At 36.6% G+C, this 26,821-nt stretch overlaps 1 protein-coding gene across 3 annotated transcripts in view; it reads left to right on the top strand.

Annotated features, from left to right (window-relative positions):
- Positions 1-26,821, top strand: part of LRRC28 (leucine rich repeat containing 28) — a 55,958-nt gene that overhangs the window by 16,000 nt on the left and 13,137 nt on the right. For all 3 annotated transcript variants that reach the window (XM_037394057.1, XM_037394056.1, XM_037394055.1), the window contains exons 6-7: positions 17,707-17,913; positions 24,311-24,413. In XM_037394057.1, the coding sequence (XP_037249954.1) occupies positions 17,707-17,913; positions 24,311-24,413 (310 nt within the window). The remainder of the gene's footprint in view (positions 1-17,706; positions 17,914-24,310; positions 24,414-26,821) is intronic.

Genomic DNA, 26,821 nt, shown 5'->3' with positions numbered 1-26,821 from the left:
ACCAGCGGCTGCTGTTGCTGAAGGGGCATATAGATCTCTGCAAGAGTCAAAGGCAGGGTTAGCAAATGCCTGTTCTTCCCCACATGAGGAAATGTGTGGCTTCCATTTCAAATTGACATTTCTGTGTTGTCTCTTGAGACTTCTGCATATTGCATCCACTTGTTGCTGTTTTGCTTCATTTAGGTAGAATCCGAAGGAAAATTTATTCATCTGCCTTTGGTGTTTTTTAAAGTACAAACTGCAACAATATTCAGGGAGGTTAATAGCACATATACTCTTCCTTTCATTTCTGTTCAAATCTTTTGCCTTTCTAAGGCAAATTGTTTTAGAAATATAGTCAGTTTAAGCCTCATTAAAATACATTTGTAGGCTTATAAAACTTCATCTTCAAAGCACTTGAGAAAGATCCTGTGAAGCTGATAAGGGAGTGTTATCCTCCCTCATTTTACAGAATGGAAAAAAGTGTTTTTAACAGAAGTGATTTGCTCCAGGCCACAGCAGGAGTCAGTGTTAGCCAGAAATAGAACTTGGGTGTTCCCATTCCATTTGTTAAGACCACACCTTTTTGAGGTTGATCATATTTAATATTGGGGAGGATTGAGTCTTTCCACCCATTATTAGGAAATTAATAATTATCTCTCCTTAATAAATAACCCTCTAAGTTAATAGGAAATTAATAGTGGTAAGGTCAGTGAGATTTTGTAATTGAAACAACTTGTACTTCTGGAAGGCTCGAAGAGGTCATTCAGAGGAATTTTGAAAAATATAGCTTACAGATAAATATTAATTTTTTTTCCCCTTGTGTAGGTAACTTCAATGGTAGTGACAAGAAGGGTTCAGTCGTTATTAAAACTAGACATCAAACTATAATTGTTGATTACTGCTTTGTCTATTTATAAAGTAATCCTCCAAATGTTAACTGATTGTTGCCAAGCCTTTTGCTTAGGGATTTGCTTTGCAAATTGGGGGCAAGAGAAACCTTAAGACATGAAAACTGCATATTCATTTCTCTCACTTTTTTAAAGTTGCTATAAAGTACAATATCTGTATTTACTATTCATACTGGTATTTCACTGGTAAAGACTTCTTGAATACTCAACGTAGTGATTCTGAATAGAGCTTAATATAAGGTATTTCAGTAAGTCTTAATTAAAGGCATATAAACACAACTTCTTACTTAACCTCCTTTTCACAGTAGATTTCCACTGATTGTAGGTACAGCATGCCAGTTATTCTGTTCTGGCATTAAAATATGTAGTCCAAAGTAATTTTTTAAACTTGTTTACCGTATTTGCATTTAGAGCCTTCAAGGGGGGGTGGGGTGGGATATAAATTTGTCTCTTCCCCCCCCCCCCCCCCCCCAAGTATTTCCCTTTTGCTTTTATTACCGTCTCTGATTAGAGTAGATTGCTTTGATACTTAGGTTCAGTTTTTGTAGTAATGATTGTGACTTTAAAAGTAGAGGCACAAACTGACGCAGACCCTGTTCTTTTTTCAGAGTTGGCATAACCTTAGTCCACTCTGCTTTCCTAACTTAGTAACATGTATAAAAATATGCACGACAGGACAGGTTTGGTACACCAGGCACCCATCCAGGAGTGTGGTGTTTTTAAGTAAATCGACTTGTGGGGATTTGAGAAAAACATTGACTAGGTTACATGAGCTTTGTACTTTATGAGTATGTGACTATTTAAAGGAGCATGGACTCCTAAATAAAAATATCTTTTAATTATTATCATGATACATTGTTTTCCTTGAGGTAGGTTGGTGTCTGATTATTAAAAATAGGTTTCTTTGCACAGATCTGAAAAATACATGCTCTGTTTTATAATTCATTTCTAGATTCAGTCTACTGTGTAAAACTGAGTCAGTGTCCTCAGGATTATGTTAGCTCTTAGGTTCAACAACAATAATATTTTTGCCTTCCCCCCCTTCCCCTTAAATCGATGCCTGTTAACTGCATTGTGTTTTTCACATCAGGATTAGTAAGGCTTTGGTAATTATGCTGTAGTAATGTAGAAGCACAATGATAATACCTGATAGTATCTTGAAGACATTCTTTGCATTTCCAGGAGGAAAAGATATTTTACATGTTTTGATCTTACGTAAACTTCAATAAGGAGTAAGGACTTTGAAATTATAGCAGTCATTTATTCAGAGCTAGGAAGAAAATGGCAATGTGGATGGTTACTGATTGTCATTGGACTTTGTGACCTAATGGGAGGTGACCCAAGCACAGGTAGTATATTGTACCAGTGGTATCCTTACAGATTAGCTTTCACGCATGTCCGAGCACAGTGGTACCTATTTAATTAAAGGATGTTGGTTGTGTGAGATTTTGAGCAAGGCAGACTGTTATAAACATTTGGTTTGGGTTAAATTGTCAGGAGGTCTACTAGTGCTTCTGAGAGCTTTAAACTTAGGTGGAGGGAAGTGAAGACAAAGAATAAAAAAAAAATCCATTAAATTCCTGGAAATTTTCACTAGCAGAAGTTTTTCCTTTATACTCTCACCTGTATAGTGTGTCAGACTGAGTCACCTGTGTATAGAGAGCTGCACACTATTCTGTGTTTGTCTGCTTGCCTGTTCTTACAGTTGTGTTGTGGGTTGTTTCCCCCCCTCCCCCATCGAGGGGCTTTTAAAAGCCTCTTTGTTCATATCATACAACTTTCTAGTATACCACAGAAGATTTGTAATGTCACTGGATGCTGGTAGCAAAAACCATATAAACATATAGTCAGAAAAATCCTAGAGCTATTTTTTAAGCTTAAAATGTTTTTCTAATGTATGCTTTTGTCCCAACACTTCTTGCAGATATGCTTCTATTGGGTGTACTGGAACTGAAATATTTCCCGTAACTGTAGCAGAAATGACGTTAAGAAACAAAAAAACCCAACAAAACTATCTCTTTCAACAATGGTTTGTGGTATTCCTCATTATGGTGTTGCACAGCAGGTTTTCAAAAATGCATGTGCTAAGTATGTATGTGTTGTAATTCATTAATCTGAAAACTAATAGGAAACAGTTGGAAGAAGCCATCAATGTCTTTCATTGTAACATTTAAATTATGTATTCAAATATTGCTTTGTGTACTAGGCTTATTGGACTAGAAAATTCCATCTTCAAATTTGCTATTCTAATTTAGTGCAATCACTGGAAAAATATTTGGAAATTAAGCTGTTTTAATGAGCATGGTTTTAGTTAAGAAATCATGATACAGCTCAGTGCATCATATTTCCAAGTACCTGCAGATTTAGAAAACACGGATCTTAAAACAGCTTCTGTGGTGATTACGTATCTAGAAAAGTGATCAGGGGCAAACTGAAACTGGCATTGAGGTTTCATGTCAATAAATTGAAAGCTAAAATCCTGTTGTAGCAAAAGGCAAATGACCAAGCTTTTGAGTTTTCTAATGTTAGTTCTTACAATATTGAAAAGTCGCTCGCAGTTGTAACATAACTACTGATTCCAGGTTTTTTCTTCTTACGTATTTCAGAAAGATAATGATTTTGGATCAATGACACTTTTTCTTAAGTCCATACTTTAGGTTTCGTGATGCCTTAACTTGGAAGAAACTGCCTGCTTGAGTTTTGACTGTATTTAAAACACAGTGTGCTCATGTAATTACTGAGCTCAAGAACAGATCCAAAAGTGTCCGAAAGCTGAGTGCTGTGCATCAGTGTTTCAGACCATGTTAATTTAATTTGAGTTCTTCATGTGATCTGGGCAGAGACTGACCTGTAAAGGTTCCCTTTTTATGTGGCAATTCTTACTGGCCACAGAATCTTAGTGAAAGTTATGGTGGCATCACGTGTCTGGAAAGAGACACCTCTTGGAATGACCCCACGTGAGTTCTGATCACTAAAATACTTCTTTATTATATTAATGGATTTGATTTTAGAGGGTAAGACTATGTCAGTGCAAGGCTGCCGGTGATCTGCTGTTGCCCAGTTATTTATTTTCAGTCTTTTATTTCCTCTAAGCATCCAGATGCCTCTTTTCAGTGCTTTGATACTACTTTCTGAGAATGGGCCAATGTTGCTGTTTGTTCCTTACTAGTCCATGTGGTATCCTTGTGAAAGATACTATGCATCAAACTTGCAGCATCTGGCTCCACCAGCCCCATAATTACACCCCCAGCCTCTGCACTGTTCCTTTCCTTCTCTGAAAAGGAGTTAGTAAGAAACCTGGTGAAGTATAGGTAAAATAAGGATGGAGCAGAGAAGAGCCAACCTAATTATTTATTACCAGTGGTTCTCTCAAGCTTGTTGTGCTTCTGGCTTTGCAGTACTCGTGAAATGTAAAATCTTTGCAGGAACACATATTTTCTAAGCTCTGGGCCATGGGCTTTTCCCCTGGTAGCTGTCCCCCTCAAGGGCTTTTAGGTAGGAGATGAAGGAGTTGTGCCAATATAAAGGAGTTTGAGTGCTGCTTCTAATGGTGAGGTATTTGGATGATTTGTGCATTCCTGAGAGTATGGGAGCAGATTTAACTGGATTCTCTATACTGCCTCTTGAATACTGGCTCATGCTTCTCTTCAGCAGTCCTTGATTTCTCAAGTCACTGTAAGTGTTGTTTCTCCAGAGGTTTTCCTTTTGTGTGGGAGAGGGGGTGGACAGGAATTTTGAAGATTTTTTTAGAGTCCTTTAAGTAATTGTGACAAGCATTCTATGGAGTGGTTGGAGATAGTACATGTAACTGTGGAAGCATGGTAGTTACGTCGCTTGTTCTTATGCCTTTTTATTAAATAGGGGGTCTTAAGCAGAACTCATTTCAACACAGTTCATTAAACATAAAATTGCATAATGTTTTTCTAGTAAACTCAGTTTGATATTTCTCAGTAAATTGTTAAAATACAGATTTTTAAAAAGTTTTGCATGTCCAAGTATCTTCACAACTTTGCTTTGAAAAGTCAGCCAGTCACATGGGATATGCAAAATAATTAATTGAAAGGAATTTATAATGAAGTACTGATTTCAGTACTAGAGTGAGAAAAGGTCTTTAGATGACAATAAAATCAGTAATAGGGTAACATGGAAATGCTGCTACCACATACAAATAGTTCATACAGTAATGTACAAAGTAATCTTTCAAACATCTGACAGAAGAAATTACAACCTGAAGTTTCTAGGGTATATGACAACAGAGCCCTGATGGAATTATCTACCCTGCTCTACTCTCCATTCCTGCAGTCATTAGAACTGCCACTTGGGAACGGAGGGCTTCTGAAAGAAAGTCTCTTGACCTTTGAATATACTCCCAATGACATGCTGAGCCGGAGGCCACAAGACAAAAGTGGGAAGTTTATGCTTCAATATATAACTTTAAAGAACATTAAGTTGTCATTGCTGCTTTGATCAGTGATAGAGTATACTTTGATAAAACTCAGTTAAAGGGCTTCAGGCTGTAGCATCAAAACAATGCATTCTGTTCCTTTTAGTTTGAAAAATGTATTTCTACAGTCTGTTTTTAAAAAGTGGATTGTGCATGTGAGAACTGATTAAACCGGGCACAGAGACCCAAATAATGAAGGTCAAATAGAATTACTTGTTTTTTCATGTTGTGATTGTTTGAGATTTATGGAGAGGACTCATAGTGACACAGTTATATACCACAGAAAAAAATAACTCTGGAAGTGGCCACATTTGTGTTTGAATTCAGTAATTATTCCATTTGTGGTGTTTGTTTTATGTGAGTTTATTGACTGCATAGCAGAGGAGAGGAAGGAAAAGTGGACCATCTTTAGCTGCTTTTGTTCAGTCTTACTCCTGTGGAGTTGAATCTAGGATGTAGTAAAGCAGACTAGCAGGAATTTAATTTTGTAGGTATGTAGTTGTGCATTGTATTCTTGTTCTGAGTGCTTGAAGGTGTAAGTTACAGAAATGTATCTAAAAAATGAACATTCCTAGTTGCTTTAATTTTACGTATTACCTGTGTGGGCTCTAAAGCTCTACAGATTGATTCATAGCTATGGCAAATCTTTTCCTGCCCCTCAAATTCTTGGTTGCATCTCTATAATCTTCATAACTGAGAAAGTATGATACTTCATTGCTTGTCCAGCTGATTTGCTGTACAGCTGTTTTCAGTACTGCTGAAAATGAATGCAGTCACTGTTGTGTTAATTGTAAGAGAAGGCTCGGATCTATGTTAAGATATGGGGGAGGAGGTGTTTGCTTTTGTGCGTAAAAAAAACCACCCTGAAACGGAATCTTTAGCATTTTTCAACTTTATCCTACATAAGAAAAAGCTACATTAAAATAAAATTCACACAAGTTACTGTAACTTTTTTTTAAGGTGTCAGTCCCCTCCTTTTGGAAGTTCCCTCAACATGCTGAATCTTCTACTGAGAGCACAGCAAAGCCTCTTCTTTGGAATTTGATACAAGGGGTTTTCCATGTTATGGCTGGGAACAGTCATGTTCTGAGTAACATACCTTGGGGCTGTCATGAGGTGGATTCTCCTTCTTGCACAACGCGTGTATTAGCCTGTCTTTACATTGTGCGAGGAAGAATGTGGGACTTCTAGTAAGTCTTTTCCCTTTGACTGTTCTTAAAAAAAGCATCGCTTATTGACAGTTAACGTATTTCAAGAAATTAACCTGAACTTGAGTGGTCATACAGAGGCTAATATCAGACTAGCTTCATAAGTAAAGGAATTCCATTAAAAGTTGGTTTGTAACTCGTCTGCCAGCACTGAATTCTTCTGATGATGATTCTGATAGTAAAGATACGACTTTACTGATTGCCTGGTTCAGGACACGTGTGATATATATGAAGTTCACTTCTGAAGCTTCAGAACAGATGTTCTTTAAAATATTTCTAAGTGTCTTTGTTTTAGAACTGGTTCTGAACGTAAAACTGTACTTAGAGTTTTAAGATGCTCAGGGCCTCTCTCATAAACATTTTCCAATAGCTGTTCACATGGGTGAAGACAGATGTGTATTGACAGGGCTGAGACTAAACCACAGAGATGGAAAGTTGGATGTGTGCTGAGAAAGATGTGTTTCATATACAAATGGTGTTTGTGTTTTTGTATTATGAAAACTTCTTTAATACAGACAATCTGTTCAATAGTGTTTAGTCAGGCTTTCAAAGAACCTCAGCTTTGAACAGATATTAAACTCAAGGTCTTTTTTTCTCTGAAATTTTTCATCGGTTTGTAAATGTGTGAAAAAGGAAATGGCAGTAGTAACTGCTTTGCAAATGCCAGTTTACAGTAGAAATGCTTTACTGATTTCAGTCTGCTGTACTGCCAAAGGTCTCTAACTTTGTTTTGCTGCACTGACTTAATTCAGGAGGGTCCTAAGCAAAGGCAAAGTAAGCCATACAAGCAAAATCAGCTTTTCAAGAAGATTATGTCCATGCTTACTGCCTTTACCACCGTTGTTTTAAAGGCAAAAAAAAAAACCAAACCAGTGGTCAACAGCACAGTTCATTGTAGCTATCACCACTGTAACAAGGCTGGTAAAAGTTAAGAGTGTATATCCGCTATGGCAGCGCATGGTTGCAAACTTGATCATGAAATTCAGTAGATGTTAGTTGATAGAACATATTCAGCTATTTAGTTCTCAGAAGAAAATTATCTGTTAACTAAAATAATCGGCTACTAATTTTTTTCATGTAAAACCTCTTAATAATTTGAAGTTGTCAAGATTCTTTTCTGTTGCACCAAATTAACATTTGTGACAGAAAAAGTTAGCTCTTGAAGCTTAGTTTTTGTAGTTTTTAGGGTTGGGTGCTAAAAGTTAACTTGTTTTCCCCTTAAACTCTGAAGTCTTTATAAATAGTTATCTATGAATGTACTTTTGTCTCTTTGGTTCCCTTGTTTGATTGGGTTTTTTTTGTTCCCTAAGCTCTCTGTAACTTATGTGCAGTGATTAGGTATATTAACGGGTAGTTAATTTTACTTGTGCATTAAGCAAATGCAATTTACTAGTAGTACTTGAGTGTTCAGGGAAGATTGGAGAGCAAAGTCATTCAGTCTTAGAAAGTGAACAAACACAGATTGTTAGTGCTGTGCAATAGAGGAATTTTATAATGTATTGATTTCCATTTTGACCTTGCTGGCCAAATACAATTTTCTTTTATACTTACTGTTGTGAGAGTGTTAAAGTGCTACTTATCGACATCCTTGTTTTTACTCAGGTAGTCTATTAAATAAACAGGCAAAATAAAATGCGTCATTTACTGACACTAGATCTAAATGGAAAAAGCCTTTAAAGAGAATGTGTAGAACTGGAGGTGTTATGTGAGATTAACTTTCCTGTGGTTCATGTCACACACACAGAGTTTGATACCTGTATTTCAGTTATCTTAATTTTATTGCAGTAGTATTTAAAATAAAGACCTGTTTACACCTTAGTGTTGTCCAAATCAGCATTAAATTGTCATTCTTTATGGAAGGCTTTGATACCAAGCAACTGCAAGTAGACTCCAGTTGGTAATTATTTGATGTTTGAGAGCTTTATGAACTAAGACTACTTATTGGTGTAGCTAAAGGTATGTAGTTCGTAATGACAGAGTGAGGGGTTTGGGGTATAATTGCAAGCCTTACTTGTCTACTTGGTGCTGATTTGAAACACTGAACAGCAGTATCTTCCACTGATTAAGATAAGGCTTGTAGTTCTCTCAGCTTTTTGAAAATCAGGACATTGCTAGTAGAGTTTGAAGTCAAATGTCATCTTTTTTGGTGATAATGTTAGTTAGAAGCTGTTAGTAGTTGGTACATATCATTTTCTCAGTAACCACATCATTATAGTAGTAGCTCCTGCCTACCCTTTTCAGCTGGTGAATTAGCTAGTTTGCTAGGTGACTGCAAAGACACTGCTCAGCACAAACAGTCTGGGCAAGTGAGGAGGAGCAAGAGAAGCTACTGCTGCTAGAAAAGGTCATTTGGATCCATAGTCCATATTTGAGAAGGATGCGCCTCTATTATAGTGGGCCTGTTTGCTGTGAATGTTTAGTTAGTCCCTTCTCTGTAATTACTGTTGCAATTTGTAGTAACTTCCAGTGGCGTGGTAGAACGCTTTGTATTTTTTTAATAGGACTTTCAGTTAAGACAATCCCATCCATTAGTATTCCTTCGAAAAACAAATACAGTGGCTCCACTGCCATAGGTGTTGTTCCAAACTTAAGTTCTTGCTTTGAGTCTTTTCCTTTCCCTCACCCTACTCAAATTTGTAGCTGCTTTTTTTGTTGGGGTTTTTTGGGGTTTTTTTTGTTTTTTGTGTTTTTTTGTTATAGAGGCAGAGGTTACCTTCAGGGAAGAGGGTTCTTTGATATCTTCCAGTATTAAGATTGAGCATAACTTGGCTTGATATAGCATAATACTTCCACTGAAAGATGAAAGTCTAACCTGGGCCTATTGCTTTTGTTATGCATTGAAAGTCTAACCTGGGCCTATTGCTTTTGTTATGCATTTAGGTACTTCTTGGAGAGGAGGGGGGGGGGGGGGGCGGAGAAGAACCTCACTAACCTCAAGAAAAGGAAAGAAAGATGTGCCTGTTTTGACTTGGTTGGAAACAATTGATATTAACAGTCACAACAGCTAGGTCTTTGCTTGGGTTATTTAGATACCAGTGTAGTAATGGGTTAGGAGCTACTAATCTGCGTTTGTCAGAGACCAGTCCATTGTGTTCATCTGAAGTTTTTCCTTTGAAGAAGAAGAAAGGAAAAAGCTGTCCTATAATTTATAGCCAGGACTGGCCCTGTCTCTGTGGCTTCCTGAGCTATCCTTAATCTCTCTTTAGTATGCTTATTTTGTTTGCCTTAGTTTTAAGTGATTACTGGTTTGTTGTACTTAATCAAAACAGGCACTTAAGTAGCCATCTCTAGCTGGCCAGCATCTTGAGTTCAAATCATTTATCTCTTTATTTTTATGCACAGAGTTTTTCTGGAGGGCTTTTTTCCCCTTTCTATACACTGATATTAGTGCATAGTGAATTGTAGACAATGTGCAGCAGTGAAGATGGCAAGACATAAACAAGAGAAACATAACAGGTCTCATGCTTTATTCATGTCACATTTGTTTATGTTCGTACCACCCAGGAACACCTAGAAAAAGGAAAGCAGCTGCTCCTCAAAGGAAACACAAAAGCAAAAATACATCACTGCCTAAATAAGAGACTTTTCTGTAAGGTGCTAGCAGAACTTTTCATGCAATGTACTATTCTATCTCTTCACACTTCATTTTGACTCCTTTATAAAAAATTTGGGATATCAATTAGTAAAGCCATAGAATAATATTTATATATTAATTTCACATCTATTATTTATTTGCATAGCAATAGTACCTTGCGGTGGGGCAGTAAAGTGCTAGGCAGAGTACACTAGAACAAAACAAAAGGATAAGTTGTTGTCTTACAGGAAAAAAAAAAACAACAAAAAACCAACCAAACCCTTAAACAAACAAAATCTAAAACCAAACAAAAAACCCAGCAAACCTGATGGTTTCATGGCCTTGAGTTACCTTTGTGCATAAACAATTTGTTCCCTCCCCTACCCCTCTTGCCCTTCCACCCACCTTTTCCACTTTTCTCATGCATGTTAATTTCTGGTATTTTTATCATCTGTTTTGTTCTGAGTGTTCTCATTGAGACCATCAAATTATGGAAGAAAATGGAATTCCAAACCTGCACTGAGGGGAAATACAGAGCACAACCTAATAAGCACTCTGGATCTGTTCGGTGGTGCTTCAGTGCTGATGGGCTGATGTTGAGGAAAGCACAGACTGCTGGACCCGTAAAATACAGAAGGCTGCCAGTTTTGTTAATTGAAGTTTAATTGTGGTAAAAGATGGGGTACCACTGACCTTTGGAAGAGTTTGACTTAATGAGACCCTCATGCTTGTTGTCTGTTTTCAGCTGGTTTTAGCTGAACTAAAATTACTGATTTGATTTAGAGAGCCACTTCTCTCACCTTTGCCTGTGAATGATGGTACGAAATAAATAGGGCTTGGTACTGAATTTGCATGTGACATTTAGCAAGGCTGAGAAAAAAAAAAAGATTCTGTTTGGGTGTGTTCAGAAGTATGTATCTTTCACTTGGGTTTTGTTTGCTGCTTTGGTGTTTTGGAGAAGAGACAATACAGTTTATGGTTGAAGTAGGTGGAACTGAGAATTGGGTTACATGGCTATGTTTATTCACAAGACAATCCTGCCCCAGAAAAATCTTTTGCCCTATTCTTTCCAGCTAGGATATTTATGTGAAGAGCAGCCATGAGTATTGCCTTAAAAGTAATAGATTAAAGTTTGATCAGCTGGGATAGAGGTACTTTTTTAAAATAGATTTATTTTATGGGTTTGAACTCATACTCAGGACCTTACTTAAAAACAGATTATTTGTAAAATAGTTGCTGCAGTATCACAACATCTCTTCCAGTTCCTCTTCTTTGTTAAAATATTGAGCAAATATTAGGCTACATGGGAAAAATACAAAAGAAAAAAAACATCTTCAGGTCTCTTAGGCTTGAGAAACAGAACAGAACAGAAACTCTCTCACTAACAATACAGTAAAAGATCTGCATACAGTAGTGTCAAAATGTAAATGTGATTCAGTTTGCCTCCCCCTTTCTTTGTCCTTAAATCTAATGATACCGGTTTTCAGTTACTGTCAAACTTCCTTGTTTGAGGATGGCACAAGTCTATCATAAGTGCCAATTTGTGCTAGAAAATTTAATTTTTATAGGCTATGAAATGTGAGCTGTGTGGTAGGACAGTAAATGTAATGTAATATATAATAGGCTATTTAATTTGTTTTAACCATCTTAAAATCTATTTAAGTCCTCCTGAGACTTCCCAGAACAGATCTGAAGGAGATCTTTTCCATCAAGCTCTTAGTGATTTAAACATGTATTTCCTGTCCATTACAGTCTTAAACTGATAATAGTATCACAATTCAAATTCACAGGCATGTACAGACTTGCGTTTTTTGTTTCTAATGGGACAGGTAATAAGCTTTGTAAGTATTAAAGACTTCTAACACCTTTTACTCACCATTGCATGGTTTTACAGGTCTAATAGGGAAGTGCAACTTGTACTTGGGTTCGTGGAAGTTGATTAATACATTATTTCAAGGGTGAAGTACAGTAGTCACTTTTAGCACTTCTTTTCCCAAAGCCACCAACTTTCTTCTTGGGTCCCAGGACAGGAAAGGATCACTGGTGCGTGAAGTCCAGTGCTTCACAATTGCAGCAGTCATTACAGTGCCTGATTCTGTAAGGGTGCGTAAGAGTACGTCCCTTCAGGTACCACAAGTGGGGAAAACATTACTCGGTGGTATACAGCAGAGATTTTTAGTATAGAGTGCTGCAGCCTTGGAATGGCGACATGCTGCTGGCGTTGCAGAGTGGATGGCAGGCAAGAGAGAGGATCACCCCCGTGTTAGAACCCTTTGGTAGCGGAGTGTTACATGTGAATGTTCGTATGATAACAGCAAAACTATCATTGTTGCCTTCAATACAAAGGTATATTAACATACTTCATTGCTCCTAATAAGATGCTGTCTATAAATAGAAATTCCTTATTTTCACTGGTGGCTTATTTCCATTCAATAGTGAACAGGTAAGCCCAGTCTCTGCCTTGATTGTTTCAGAGGCCTGACTTGAGGCACCTTCTTACCATGCTTAGTTTGTTATTCTTCATTCCATTTCAGTCACTTAAGTCTAAAAGTTCTTGCTCTTTTTCCTGTATGATACTTCAGTTCTCTACCACGTTACCCGTAATTTAAATGCTTGTGTTGACAGCAAACCAAAACCTAGTGGGTTTTTTTTTTTTTTTTTTTTTACCAAGGTACAAAATGGAAATTATAAACAAAGTAGACCCTTGAGGAACAGCACCACGAGTAATTTTTTTCCATCTGAGTAATTTGCCATGAGATGTGATACTTAGGTGTTACCATTAACCAGGAAATTGTATCACAGAAAGATAAGCAAGTACAATATGATCTACACTCAGAAAGATCCAGGTTGCACTTACATTCTGCTTTCTATGTTCCAATCATTGGTTACTCTGGGTTGCTCTTTCCCCTTAGCACAGTTGTTATGCTGAAGAGTGCCAAGTTCAGGCTTCTTTGAACACAGGTTCTACATTTCTTCTCCAACCCTAGGCTGTCACCCCAGAAAATTCATTGAGAATCCTCATGCCTGAGTTTGCAATTTTGATATATAACCCATTTTTTTCAGTATTCTTGGATGAAAATTTTTAAGCAGCCTCATTTCATTTTCATAATGGATGTGGTAATTTCCAGTGCTTTGTCCTTGTTCCTGTGAGGTATTCTGTCTCTGTCCTCTTATGCAGCATTATTCTTACAGGAAAAATGATGCAAAAAGCTGATTTAATATTTGGTCTGTCCTCCAAATTTCTACCCCTTATTGACACCAGTTCTTCATTCCTTGGTCTTTATTTCTTGTTGAGAAACCTTTTGTTTGTGAGTTCCCATTTTCTTGGCCTCCTGGCAGTTTTCATTAAATGCCTGCAGCCTGACCGCTAAGTGCCAGCTCCCTTTGCTGATCAGTCCCTTTTTCCATTCCTTGTAGGTTGTCTGCTTACTCTTAATGTCCTGCTTTGAGGTGCATTCTCATGCAGGTAGGTCTGTAGCCCTTTCCTCTCCCCCTTTTTTCCTTTGCTTAGATGGAAAGACTTAGATACCATTTGATTTAAAGTAAATCTATGCCTTCCATGCACTCAAATCCAATTGTGTATGTGTTTCATATATCTTTGGATGAAATTTTGGGTTATGGCCCATCAGGGAAAGGTGGGATTGCTCTTGAAATGTGAAGAAAACTGTTAGTTATTTTTGAGTCATGCAGCTGGTGAGGCCTGTGCCCCCAGAAGGTTAAGGAAGTTTGAATTGCCTTTGGCAATTACTGTATGTTGCATAGGCTGCTTACTTCCAGATGTGTTTTTTTTCCTTCACATAAGCCCGTGAGAATTAATTTTAAAAAGTGGTGCCTAAACCCCCTGAATCAGAAATAGATTATTTTTTTTTTTCCCTGATGCGATGCTCGGTATGTTTATACAAATGCATTTAGTTTTGTTGGAAGGCCAATACTTTTGGAAATTTTCTGAAATTCGAGGTTTCACTTTATTTTGTTTTTTAAAGGCAATTTTTCTTTTTTCTTTGAGTTGAGAGACAGATCTATTTGGCAGTTATCTTTTGAAGACCCAAACACATAAGATGACAGTTCACTTGTCCCTTTCTCCAAGTGGTTGGGAAAGCTGTTACAATGAATGCAAAGGCTGCTTTTTGGAGCCACGGTAATTGGTTCTGAATGTTCATGTTACTGAGGATGAAAAAGATAGAATTAATTACGCAAGCACTGGCAGTTTTAGAATACAGCTTGAAGTATTTATATGTATGTCTGTGTCACTGAAACTACCTTCAGAAGGCTGTAGGAGGACTCTCACTATAAGCCTGTATTTAAGTTTCTATGAGGTAAGGTAGTGTGTGGATTTACAGTCTGTCAGCCACTTTGTGTGTACTACGCCATGAACACATTTGTACCATATGGCCAAGCCACAGAGTTGCCCAGCTATATGTGAAGGCAGTAATCCGTGCAGATGGACACAGCTGAAATAGTTGAGTCCAAGAACCAGCACAGGAATTTCACATTTGGACTCTGTGTGCCTCCACAAATCTGGATCACGCTGAGTTGGGGGTTTAGCAAAGCTACTGAGGACTTTTTTTTTTTTTTTTTTTTTTCTGGGCTTCTGGTACCAAAATGGGGCTGAGTGCTCTGCCATGTTGATTTTGATAGTGTTAATCCTAGAGCTAATAGAAGTTTAAAATTACACATATATGAATTTCATTGAAATGTAATTGGAACTCCTCAGTGTGTTTTAATGGTGATGTATAATGATTGTCTCTTTCTTATCCTTTTGGGGTGGTGGTGGTGTAGGAATCTGAATAAAAGCCCCTTTGTCAGTTCTTTTTGTCTGGGAATAGCTGTTCTCTTTTCTGGGTATGTCTGAAATTTCCAAAGTCCACCTCTCATGTGTCTTGGTGCTTGATGAGGTGATAGCAGGAGAGGGATTTGTTAGTCTGTGTTTGTTAGCTAAGGCATTCTTCAGTGTTTATGTTGCAAGATTTTTAAAGCATGGATAATAGTATTTATTAACTAAAAGCTTGGAAAACTTATTAATGGGCTATTTAGATTTTGTGTTATTCCTCTTTATGGTTTTCCTTTGCTTTAATGAGATTGATATCAATCTATTTTCATTAGTGAATGTCTGAGCATGTTCTTCAAAATGAGCTTTCAACACCATGGTGGGGAGTCTGGGGGTTATATCTTTAATCTGATGGCACTTGAAGTTGTTCAGTTTACTTTTTAACTTCATTATGGGTCGGTGGGTGTTTCTGTAACATATGGTGCTGTATGTTGAAAGTAGATGTTTACATCTGGTACACATTGGAAGATTAAGGTAGAGAGGATGAAGTTTTGGGCAAGTATGTGTTTTTTGGATGAAGGATAAAGCGAGAATACTTTTATTTCCGCTTAGATTTGAAACATATCATTCTAGCAATGCCTTTGAAACTCTGCCAGCTTTGCCAACCATAACATTTATGGGCTTTTGGACCTAAACTGAACTAGAAAACTGTTTTTAGTGGCAGAGAAAAAGATTAGTGCATGAAAATAGCTAGGTCTATTATTGACTGCATGTGGTCAGTGGTTTGGCTGAATGTAGGTGGCTCTCTTCCTGTCACTGTTTTCAAGCATATGGCTTTGTGATGAATATAAAACTCTTTAAAAATGAGCTCTACTGCAGTTCTTTTGCACAGTAGTCTTTCGCTATTTAGTAGTGATTATTTTGTTTTGCCATTCATTTTCAAACTTGTAGTTAAAAACCCACACACAACAAACTTTTAAAATCTTATGATACCTCTGACATCAAAACTAAGGTTTGAACAATATGATTGTCTGTGTATAGCAGCTGCTTCTGTCAGTAATGTTTTATAAAAGGATGCGTATACTATGTTGATTCTTTGTTGTAGTTAATGCTGGGATTGTGGTGGGTAGAAACTCCTTTTAAAATGTGCACACACATTTTGTTTAATTAGTAGTTCGAAAATCTCTAATACTGAATTAAAACTTTCATTTTTTTCCTTTTTGTGTTTTCAGTCTTGAAAGTAAAGTTTATAGCTGCCTTTCCCAAGGTCAACTTCAGATCGGCCATTTCTTTTTCCTGTTGTGTAGAAGACAGCTTGCAGTGAACCTAGTGTTTTGTTTTCTTCTTTGGGTGTAGTATACAAGGTGCTACCTCAGAGCTCAGGGAATAGCAAATTTTCTAGCTCCTGCTGCAGAGAAAGCTTAAGGGCACAACAGGTTCTATTTAGTTTTAACTTGAACAGTGTTACCCTATTTATATCTTTTTTAAAAAATTCTGGATGATAGGTTGTAAATTGTGCAGATTGTCTGGTGTTTTCAGTGTACAACATTCTAGTGAGTCTTGTTTTAGTAGCTATCAGATGCAAGATGCAAGAACTGGTTTCATTCAGACAAGAGCCAAGTACGTTTGGCTCTGCGAGATGCTGAAAACTGTAGTAGGACTTGGGGGCACCAAGCACTTAATGAGTTGCTTCCATTGCTGTAGAATATTTAAAAAGAAAGCAAAACTGTTTACAGTTTCCCCATGTTTGGGGAAAATAATTTATAGAATTACCCGATTTTTAGAGGAACTGTTAAAGAATAACTAAATCCACTGAGAGTTTCATGTTCTGATCACCCCATGCCTACTTCCAAGAAGGCTTTTGGGGTTTTTGGTGGTGTTTTTTTTGGTGTGAAGGAGATAGCCTGTAAAGCTGCTTAATATATTTGTCAGTCAGTCCTTGAAGAAGTGCATCCTGGTCCCAACAGGCCAGACACAGGGAAAATCACTCTGTTGTACAAGTGAGGCTACTTGTGTAATCACATCTTGCAGACTTAAAAACTTGTTACCTACATAAAAAAACCCTATACAATACTACTTAAAATACAAAATCTACTTTTAAAATTCTCAAAATGTTAAAAAAGAAAATCTTTGTAAGCTGTAATTATTGCAACTATAGGTTAGAACTTACTGTAGTATCTTCCTACAAATATAACAATATAACTTACAGGTTATTAAGAATTCTTTTTCCTAATTTAAACTAGCCTTTTGAATTGTATTATGAATAGAGAGCTGTTGTTTCGAAGTGTGCTTGGGTGAAAGACTGTCACTAAGCAAGAAATACTATGCATGTGTTTGTAAGTCTCATTGCAAGAGAATCTTAAGTAAGATGGATATGAGCAGTGCATCCTCAAATGTTTTTTAAAAAAAATTAGAATTTGCATGAGTTTGGGGTCGTGCAAAACACCATCAATAACAGCAAGCTATGTATTATGTTTTGTTTCGGATTGTTTTTTCCAGTTCTGATTTAGGACCAGGAAATTGCTTGATATTTTTGACAGTAGTAATTGTCACAATTCAGGAATGCTCTGTCTTGAGAGATGTCATATTTAAACCTACAGCCTAACTGTTCTTTGTCAAAAAGATTTTAAATATGAAGATGATGGAGATAATTAGTTTCGGTTCTCAACAGGGATTGATAGAACAGTATCTTAAGAAAAAACCACAACAGCTAGGTGATGAACTTCTGATTTTGATCTATGTGAGTGTTGGTTTTTTTTTGCAGTCATGTTTGTGAGAACAGTTACGTGAATAATTCTGAATGCCTTCTGTTTGGATTGTAGAGGTTGGAGACCTGAGGGAGCTGCAAACATTGGACATCTCGACCAACCGTTTGATAACATTACCTGAAAGGCTGCATATGTGCCTTTCGCTGCAGTACTTGACTGCAGACAGAAACCACCTGTGGTATGTTCCCCGCCACCTGTGCCAACTACCAAGCCTCAATGAGCTCTCCATGGCTGGAAACCGCCTTGCATTTTTGCCACTTGGTGAGTCACCACTGTTGCTGGGCTGGAGAGTGGGTTAGAGAAGAGACAGGAAAACAAACTTTCCATCACACCCCACACACTCCCCCCACCCCACCCCCCTCAAAAAAAAATAAAAAAAAAGGGGAGTACCAAGTGATTTTCTTCGGCAGTCTCTGCAAACTGTTTATGGAGTTGTCACAGTGATCATATTGTTGGAAAATATGTTAATTCAAAAAAAATTCAGGTTGAGGTTTCATGTCTGTTTTAAAGCAATAGGTCAGCAATCAAATTTGCTTTATTTTTAACTAACTGAGGGGAAAAAAGCTTAAACAATGTTGTGTTTAAATATAGTACTATGTAATCTGAATTGTACCACTTTGGGTAATGATCTGTTTCTGTTTGCTGGATCTGATGATTTAACTTAAGATTCTTCATCTCTAGTTTAAAACTTGTTGTGGAAGTCCAGTAATACCACATAAATTATTTTTCATCATTAGGAATGTCAGTAGTGAAAGTTTAGTTTGTGCTGTGTGTAGGCATCCATCAAAATTTCCATGGTAGTAGTGCAGGAGAGAATTTATCTGCCATTCCTCAATCCTTTCGAAGTTCGGAAGTGTTGAAGCAGGTCTTCATGAGTAGGAGGTGCAGTCAGTGTGTGGTGGTTTATTGTGGGAAATAGCTGTGTTGTCACTAAGTGTGGATTGTATATTCTGCTTGTGAAAAGCAAGTTCTCTTCAGTTTTTGTTACTTTTTAGCCCTGCCATGGGCTAATCTCTGCTGAAATATAGACATGCATACAGATCTGACATGTCGTTTGAATAGACATTAATAATTTTTCTGAGAATATAATCAGAGTTTGGTGTTAATTAGGTGCAGATGAAATTATGATAATGATGTTGAAAAGAAGCTGGAAATTGAGGTGGCTAAAACTGAGATAATTTCTAATTTAATTACATTGTGTGGGTTTAACTTAATTTTTTTAGTACTTGCAGTTTAGTCTTCAAAGAAGTCGATGAACTTCTTAATTTTTTTTTAAAAATGTTTTTTTAGCACCTTAGTTTATATTACTGGAGAGTAAGTGCAAATAATACCTCCAGACATTGTGTTTTAGTGATGTCCCAACATATATCATTCTATAAATGAGAAAACGAGTTCCAGGATGCATCATCCAGCTTCCACAGTACTAACTAAAACAACCGAAGTAACTTCTGCTATGTTGGCAAATATTTCTAGCTCCCTTTCATGAGACAGGAAGTTGAATCTTTTTAATTTTGCAAACATGAGATGCTGTTCAGTAAGACGAGATATGAAATATTAAAGGGTAAAAGTTTTTGCTACTTCTGCTCTAGTAGCTTATCTGTGAGTGAGCTATGACCTGGATGAGCCATAGATCTGCTGAAGTGTTTTAAGTTCAAAAGGAGGAAATAAATCTCTAATATAATGACACACCTTCTTTTTTCTTTATTTTTAGACTCAAATTCAAAACATTCAAAAGGAACTTTTAAAATAACGGGAAACATCAAAGACTGTCAATTGACCTTGTTCAGTAGTTCTTAATAGTGACTCACTGGTGAACATTTGGAGATAATTTGCTATCTGTGGATATGAAACTGAATCATAAATCCTAGAGTTCAGAGGAAAAGCAGCACAGTATAAATGTAAATGTTTAATCCTTCCTCTGAAGAATCAGGCAGCTTCAGAGTGGTCAAGATGTGATGAAATAAAGTAGAAGAGAAAGTTAGTGCATTGAAAAGCAAAAAGATTAAATCTGTCTTCTGTTGTATGGGAAAATATTTTTCTTGGAGTATTACTGAAGTTAAGGCATAATTGTAGCATTTTTTCTGCTAGCTGCACATGTTGTTGAAGTTTTTTGTGTGTGTGTGTATTCTTACATCCAACTTCACTTTACTAGTTAATGACTGAGTAAGGACATAAAATAATAGTGAAGGATACTGTAGAAATATCTATGATATCTATAAGTGATATTCAAGCCAGGGTTGTCAATTTTTTTGATGAGGGAGTTGATTTCAGAAGCAGACATCTTATTCATCTGACAGAATATGGGTTTTTTTCTCTTTCTCATCTCCACGTTAGAAGAAATAAGTTTGTAACATACTGCTTAATGTTTCTTAAAGTGTGTTTTATTTCATATAGTGGTTGACGTCTAGTATGCCAAGGAATCCATTCTTCCTCATCTAAGTATGTCCCTTGTAGCTGCTAGTAGAACTTGTTAAGTGTAATGGAAATCTGTGTTTTCCTGTTCCTAGATTGATAGGTGTAAGATTTATTTCAGCAGTACACACTCACGGCACTGCGGGATAAGGTGCTCTTGTAGCATTTTGTCCTGTATGTTCTTCTAAGGTTGCAGGCACATGTGTCACAGGAAAAAAAACAACTGTAACACCATTAGCCAATTTTACAAAATACAATAAAAATACCTGATCCCATACTCTGACTTTCAGAACTGGTATAGAGACAAGGAGATGGGTAAACAATAATGAATTAGTGATTTATTCTGCAGAAAACAATTCTTGGATATGCCAGTATTTTTTTAAAAAAAATATTATTTTTCTGCTGTTGACTATTCCACTCCAGTTTCAAAGAAACAAGACTGTGTGGATCTGAGCCTTTGGACCTTCCTAATAAATTTATTTTTTTTTAAAAAAGTAATTTCTATGTGTAAGTTGAACTGGAAACTGCATCCTGGACAATCCTGTTATTGTTAGGATAGCTTTCATGCTGCCCTAATATATGGTCTTAGGAATTCTGTTCTTGAATGGCAGATGGAACTCCTGGTTATTTTATATCGATCTACTTAAATTTCTGTCAAGGGATAATTTATATTTTAACTTTAAAATTTTACTGTTAGCAAATGCTTCAATGCCTGAAAACAAATTCCATTGCAAGCAGAAATGTGAATCTAATGACATTGCAGAAATAAAAATGATTTATGTAATAAAGTACAAATATAATTAAAATAGGCCATAAATTCTCAAGTGTACTGGCAGCACAGGGGATGTTATGACAGCAAATATTCAGTGTTATATCACTTTATTGAGGGTTTATGTGCACTTTTTGTTTAGAAAATGGGTCTAGTAATTATCAGTGCACAGTAAACAATGGTCTTATTCTACCTCAGTATATGCTGCTTTTGTGTCCTTGCCCTCACATTATGGTTAAAAGAGCATCAGTACAGACACACAAGAGCTTTTGTTCCATCTTCAGCCATGTGGAATGCATATGCCAGGCCCCCGAGGTTAAAAAAAAAAAAAAAAAAAAAAAAAAAAAAGGAGAAAAAGAAAAAAAAATAGAATTGGGGTTTGTTCAGGACTCATGGCATTTGGTCATTTCTGGGAGAAAGGTCTTTGATCTGGGAGCCTGGAAGGAGGAAAGTGGAAATGTTTTAGACACAGTACAGTGCTTGCAAAAGCCACATGAAAACCTTCTTTGTAGCTTTAGCCTTTTCATAGATGGACAGCTTCCTTATTTTACCAAGTTCTTCAGAAGCGTGTTTCTTAGAGAACTTCTAACAATATTTGTTGACTGATACAAGACATAAAAATCAATGTGGATGTGATACAAAGAACTTCTTAAAAAGTGATTTATTTAAATTTCAACTTCATGGATAGTGTTTGAAACTGGAAAAAAATCTTTTGGGGACTGGAAGATGCTTGGTTATTTAATGCAAAGAAACTATATCAAAGGAACATTTATAGTTACAGGCTATTTGGCTTTGGGAATTGAATTTTTCCTACAGAGATATTTTGTCTAACATCCAAAAATTTGCTTTAATTACCTAGGAAATGCAGTCAGCTCAGAACTTAGAATAAAACTTAGCATAAGATAAAGACAGAGGGAAGAGATGAGATGCAGCCTAACTCCCCCCCTCAATGTATATGAAAAGAACAGCTTTAGGGCTTTTTTTGACTTGCCTGATTTTCAGCCCATTTGCATACATCTGTGTAGACATTAGCAAGATGAGCCTCTTTTAAAAATTTTCTTCCATTCTCTAAATTATTAAGTTAAACAGTAGCATATGCAAGCTACCCCAGCAACCCATAGTTTTCTGCTCCTTTTGGTGTAATTGGCTTCTGCAACATGAGGAAATATTCTCTTAAGTGTTAGGTGTGCCATGCACATGCTATCTGCTTCAGATTTTATTGCCTGACCCTTTTCCAGCCTTACAATGTTTTATGGTGTTATAGCACTTCAGTATTGCAATATTTCTATTCATTGTAGGATAACAATGATTTTGTTTCATCTAAAAATATCCCAGAACTTTACTAAACTATTTTCAGCCTGCAGCACTGAGCCAAAATAAATCATCTTTTTGAGGTGTTAGCTCATAATGATGCACAGCAGCATCTCACAGCAGCGCCCATCAGTCAGCAGAGATATTTGTACTTGTTGGGGCAGGACCGTTGATGGATGCAGCATGTTTTTGGGACAGGGTCAAAGAAGGATGTGATGGTTAAATGTGTCCCATGATGTCCAGTGAATCTGGTTGGAACAAAGCCCAGATTATGGTCCCTGAAACCTCCATAGATGGTTGCAGGGTAAGGGCCTGTATTAAAAGAAAACCCCCAAAACTCAGTTTTTCTATGTTAACATTTTTATTTCAGAAAAGGAATCTATTCGTTTTCTGTTGGTATCATCATTTGTTCTTTGTATCAAAGATTTGATAATGTGACACCCTCTGAAGCTCCTCCTCGGCGTGAGCTTTTAAGGTTTCTGGTGCTTATGGCTGCCATTCAAGTGAGTGACAGCTGAAGACATTCTGTATATTCTAAGATGGTCAAACGTTTTTTTGGGGGGGATCACTCAAAATATCATTTGCTTTATCTGAGCTAAGTGATTTCCAGAGCTTTTGTGTACAATAAAACTGTTCAATTATAAAGAAGGGATTGTATTACCTATTGTCATAGTAGGGAATGATAAGAGCTCATTATTCAGAATAGAATTTCTGAATAGAAATATCATGGAAATTGTTTTAATTTTTATTCTCTTCTTGGCCAAGATTACAAAAGGGACAGAACCTATGCTAATTTCTTTGTTTATCCTTAACTTTATGTCAACCAAGGTAATTGACAGTTGATAAAGATAGGAAGTCAGCATTAGTTGATATTAGTATTGTCTTGCAATGTGACTGATGCAGCCAAATGCTTGATTATCTTGCCTAGTTTCTATAGCATACTCATAAAAGTTTTCAGAAGTTGAGAGGCATACAGATTAATTTATACTTTTTTCATAATGCAGTTGGTCTGGCTTGCAGCTATCCCCTCCCAGGCAGAAGGCTTTCAAACGTTGTTCGCTTGATTTGTGCTTTGTATTAAACACGTATGTCTTTCCCTAATCCGGCATCTTGAACAGTGTAGGAGCTGCAGATGAAATGGCCTGCCCAGATGATTCTACATATCAGCTTTCTTGCCAGTTCAAAACTCTTTTAGACTATTCTTTTTAGTTCACAATTTGCTTTGGTTTGTTTTTTTTTTTTAAATGTCTCGAGCATGTTTTTCACTACTTCTCGTAGCAGGCAGTTTTACCACTGACTAGATCTTGCTGATAAGCATCATTCTTATTTCTGAGAATTCTTCCTAAAAGCCTACATTTTCCCTTTTATTTTTTCTCCATTTCCCCACTTTAATTTTCTAAACAAAATAAAATTATTCCATACCTATATGCTCTATGTGGAGGTATTTTAATGTGTTTCTAGTCTATGAAGGTATTGCTTAAACATGCTGTACTTGCTGCTTTTGACTGCCAGCCATGAATATTTTAATAGAAATAATGTAAGAATCACACCTTCAGATGTATCGATTGTTTACTTGTACCAGAACTTGTAGTATAATATTCTGCACTTTATTGTATATATTCCTGTGTTTTGTAGTTTACTGCACACAGAGACTTGTTTCTGAGTGATATCTGGTTGGGTTTGGTTATGGCTAATTGAATTGAACAAGTATCTTTTCTTGGAGAGTGGTACAGGCTAGATTCTTGTTTGTGTCTTTACCACGTTAGCAAAGATAGTGAAGCTGCGATTTCATTGACATGAGGCCAGTTAATGAAAGCAGGTTTGACCTTATGAACTTGGAAGTATGCACTGTAGACTTGAAATCAGTTGTCCCTTTGCTTCTTCAGACTGACTTCAGAGTTTGTCACTGTTAAAATTTAATTATTTATAATGGGATTTTCAGGAATACTGAAAAGGGGTTTGGTTTTGTTTTAGTGGTATTTGCTAAACATCTTTTCAGCTCATCCATAATAAAACCACTGGCTGAAATTTTACAACTGAGAAGCACTAATTTGTTTGCTTACATTTAAGTCTGATTAGCTTATTTATAATTAAAGAGAATTGCTTTGCTTATAATTGTCACTGTCATCCCTTCTCGCCCTGACTTTTCTTGTTTTCTAAACCCAGATTTAGGTCGTTCTCGGGAGCTACAGTATGTTTATGTGGATAACAATATTCATCTGAAAGGCCTCCCATCTTATCTGTATAATAAAGTCATTGGTTGCAGTGGGTAGGTATGAATTAATTCAGATGTCTAGCATACCTGTTCCTTGTAAAATTTCTCATAAATATCTTCCTGTATGATACAACTGATTATTTTTGTGTGTGACTGATACAGAACTGATGTTACTTTGAGGGGATTACTGGAGCTCCTAGTTCTGTTTTATTTTTGTAATAAATCTTTTGTGTTAATTGCTGACATGGAATATTTTAGTATTAAGTTGTAACAGTCAGTGCAGTTATTCTGAGGGAATTTGTAATGATAATGTAAGGCCTAAAGCTGAATCCTAGCTGCATTTAAAGGTTCTCCAAAAACGTAGCCTTAATAGAATTTTCAGGACTAGAGAATTAAAAAAATGTGTTTTTTAATGTGTTGCAGCATCTGTCTAGTTCATAAGTTCTCAAGTTTCTGTAAGTGATGGGCCATATCTTGGAATGTCACATGCAGCTGCTTCACTCATTTTACATCCCAGTATCAGCTTCTTGTAGGTCTTGGTACCTACTAACTAAAATAAGTAACTTTTTTTAGGAGTTACGGATTGACAGGTATATTTTTACATGTGGATTTTAAAAATATCCTAGGCTGTCTCATGTTTGTGGTTAGGATGTGAGAAAAAAGTGGTCTGTCTAGGACACTGGCTTAATTCTTTTTCTACTGACACTAGCATAAATTAGGATCAGCACCACTGATGAATGGAGCCTTACTGATGTAAAACTGATCAGAAGAGGATTGTCCCCGTTACCATCTAATTATAAATTTCTGGTACGCTCACTCTCAGCAAATCTTGCATTAAATATAAATTCCCTCTCTACAGCCTGCACTCTACTGCAATATGCGAGATGCTGAGTCTTGGCATTTTAAGGTTTTGCTGATATTCCCATGTCAGCTGGTTGTGTGATATTTAAATACTTGCAGTTGGATTATAGTTCTGATGAACCGTGTGCAGTCAGTCTCAAGATTCTACTGATTTTATTTTTCAGAAAAGAAAATCTAGTCTTTGTTCCTTCAGAACTGATTGTAAATTGTAAGACAGATATTAAATTGACCCTAAAGGTAATAACTGTATTGATTGCGACCAAAAACATTAGTGACAAGGCAGGAAATGTTCCAACCACTTGGTCCAATTGTCCTGCCTATTTCAGGTGGTTTTAAACAACCATGTCTTATTTTTTTTTAATGTTTTAAGTCCTTATTTTATACTTGGTTGAAAAAAAAATTATCTTTGCACTGACCTTTTGAGAAGATGTTACCAGTTCTTTTTGCTGTGATTACACGTACGCTGCTGGTGAGGCTAGCTGCTAGTATCTCTGATGGAGAGTATTAAAAATCTAGTAGAGAAGAAACCAAAAAAGTTGGAAGTGTTGCAATGAAACTGATTCTTGTAATGCTTCTGTGGTATAAAAAAATTATCATTTCTTTTCCTTAATAAAGTATATAAAAAAATCTGTTATTAGTAAGCGAAATAGTACTTGTGTTTGTCTACCAAGCAGGTATTTGTCTTTATGATGTGAAACCATCCTGAAACATCATAGATTATAAAGAAAATTTTCAACATAGGAAGGGCACTATTTAAGTTATTATGTTATTAAGAAACCAAAGGTTTTATTTTATAATGTGCTGAGTGATGTTACAATCGTGGACTAATGGTTATGTGAAGAATTTCTGTGTTCTTTCCAAGAAAGCATTAATAACCAATGCAAGGTTTTCGTGGGTCAGGCAAGAGTTGACAATCCAGCCTTCAGTGCTCTGTCTGGTCATCCACTGGAGAATAAAATCTGACATGCTGCTGTTACTAACATAAAGCTAGATTTCTGAAAATAGAATATAAATTGCATTGTGTAAGTAATGAATCTCTGTCTGGGAATCCTGCAGTCAGACGGACTGAAAAAGTCTTTTATGTAAGAGGTGATGATCTCAGCACTCAAAATAAATTTTGATCTTATTTTTTGCAGATTGGATTTCATAGTCTCCAGCTAGGTATCTGTCAGTCTTGTTGAAGGCAGCAAATAGGTGTCATGGATTTCCCCCACCCCACCCCCCGGTTACTTATTCACCAGAGTTCTTCTGCGGCTCCATTTTTTTCCAGCTAGTTAGACCATCCTCTATTCCACCCATTAACTTCAATGGATTTTTGAGTGGGTTTCCTTTTTAATTCTTTGCTCTTTTGCACCAAGTGTTACTTGTACGTTGAGATGCCTTCCCTAATCCATCCTGATTTAAGACGGTATATGTCTTGCATTATTCCTCTTGGTGGTGTGTTTTGCTCGTTTACTCTATTTTTCAGCCTTGTGATCTGGTGTTAGTAGCCTCACCCTTTACGTAAAATAGACCAAATGGCCCAGCTCTGAACTGCAGAAACTGTAGTGAGTTTATGGATGTGTCTTCTAGTTCAGTTGGTAAGGGGTTAATCAGCTTGA

The sequence above is a fragment of the Falco rusticolus genome, chromosome 7, assembly GCF_015220075.1.
Source record: "Falco rusticolus isolate bFalRus1 chromosome 7, bFalRus1.pri, whole genome shotgun sequence".
Taxonomy (NCBI): domain Eukaryota; kingdom Metazoa; phylum Chordata; class Aves; order Falconiformes; family Falconidae; genus Falco; species Falco rusticolus.
Note: the sequence above shows the minus strand (reverse complement) of the source record. Positions and strands in the feature narration are given on the sequence as shown.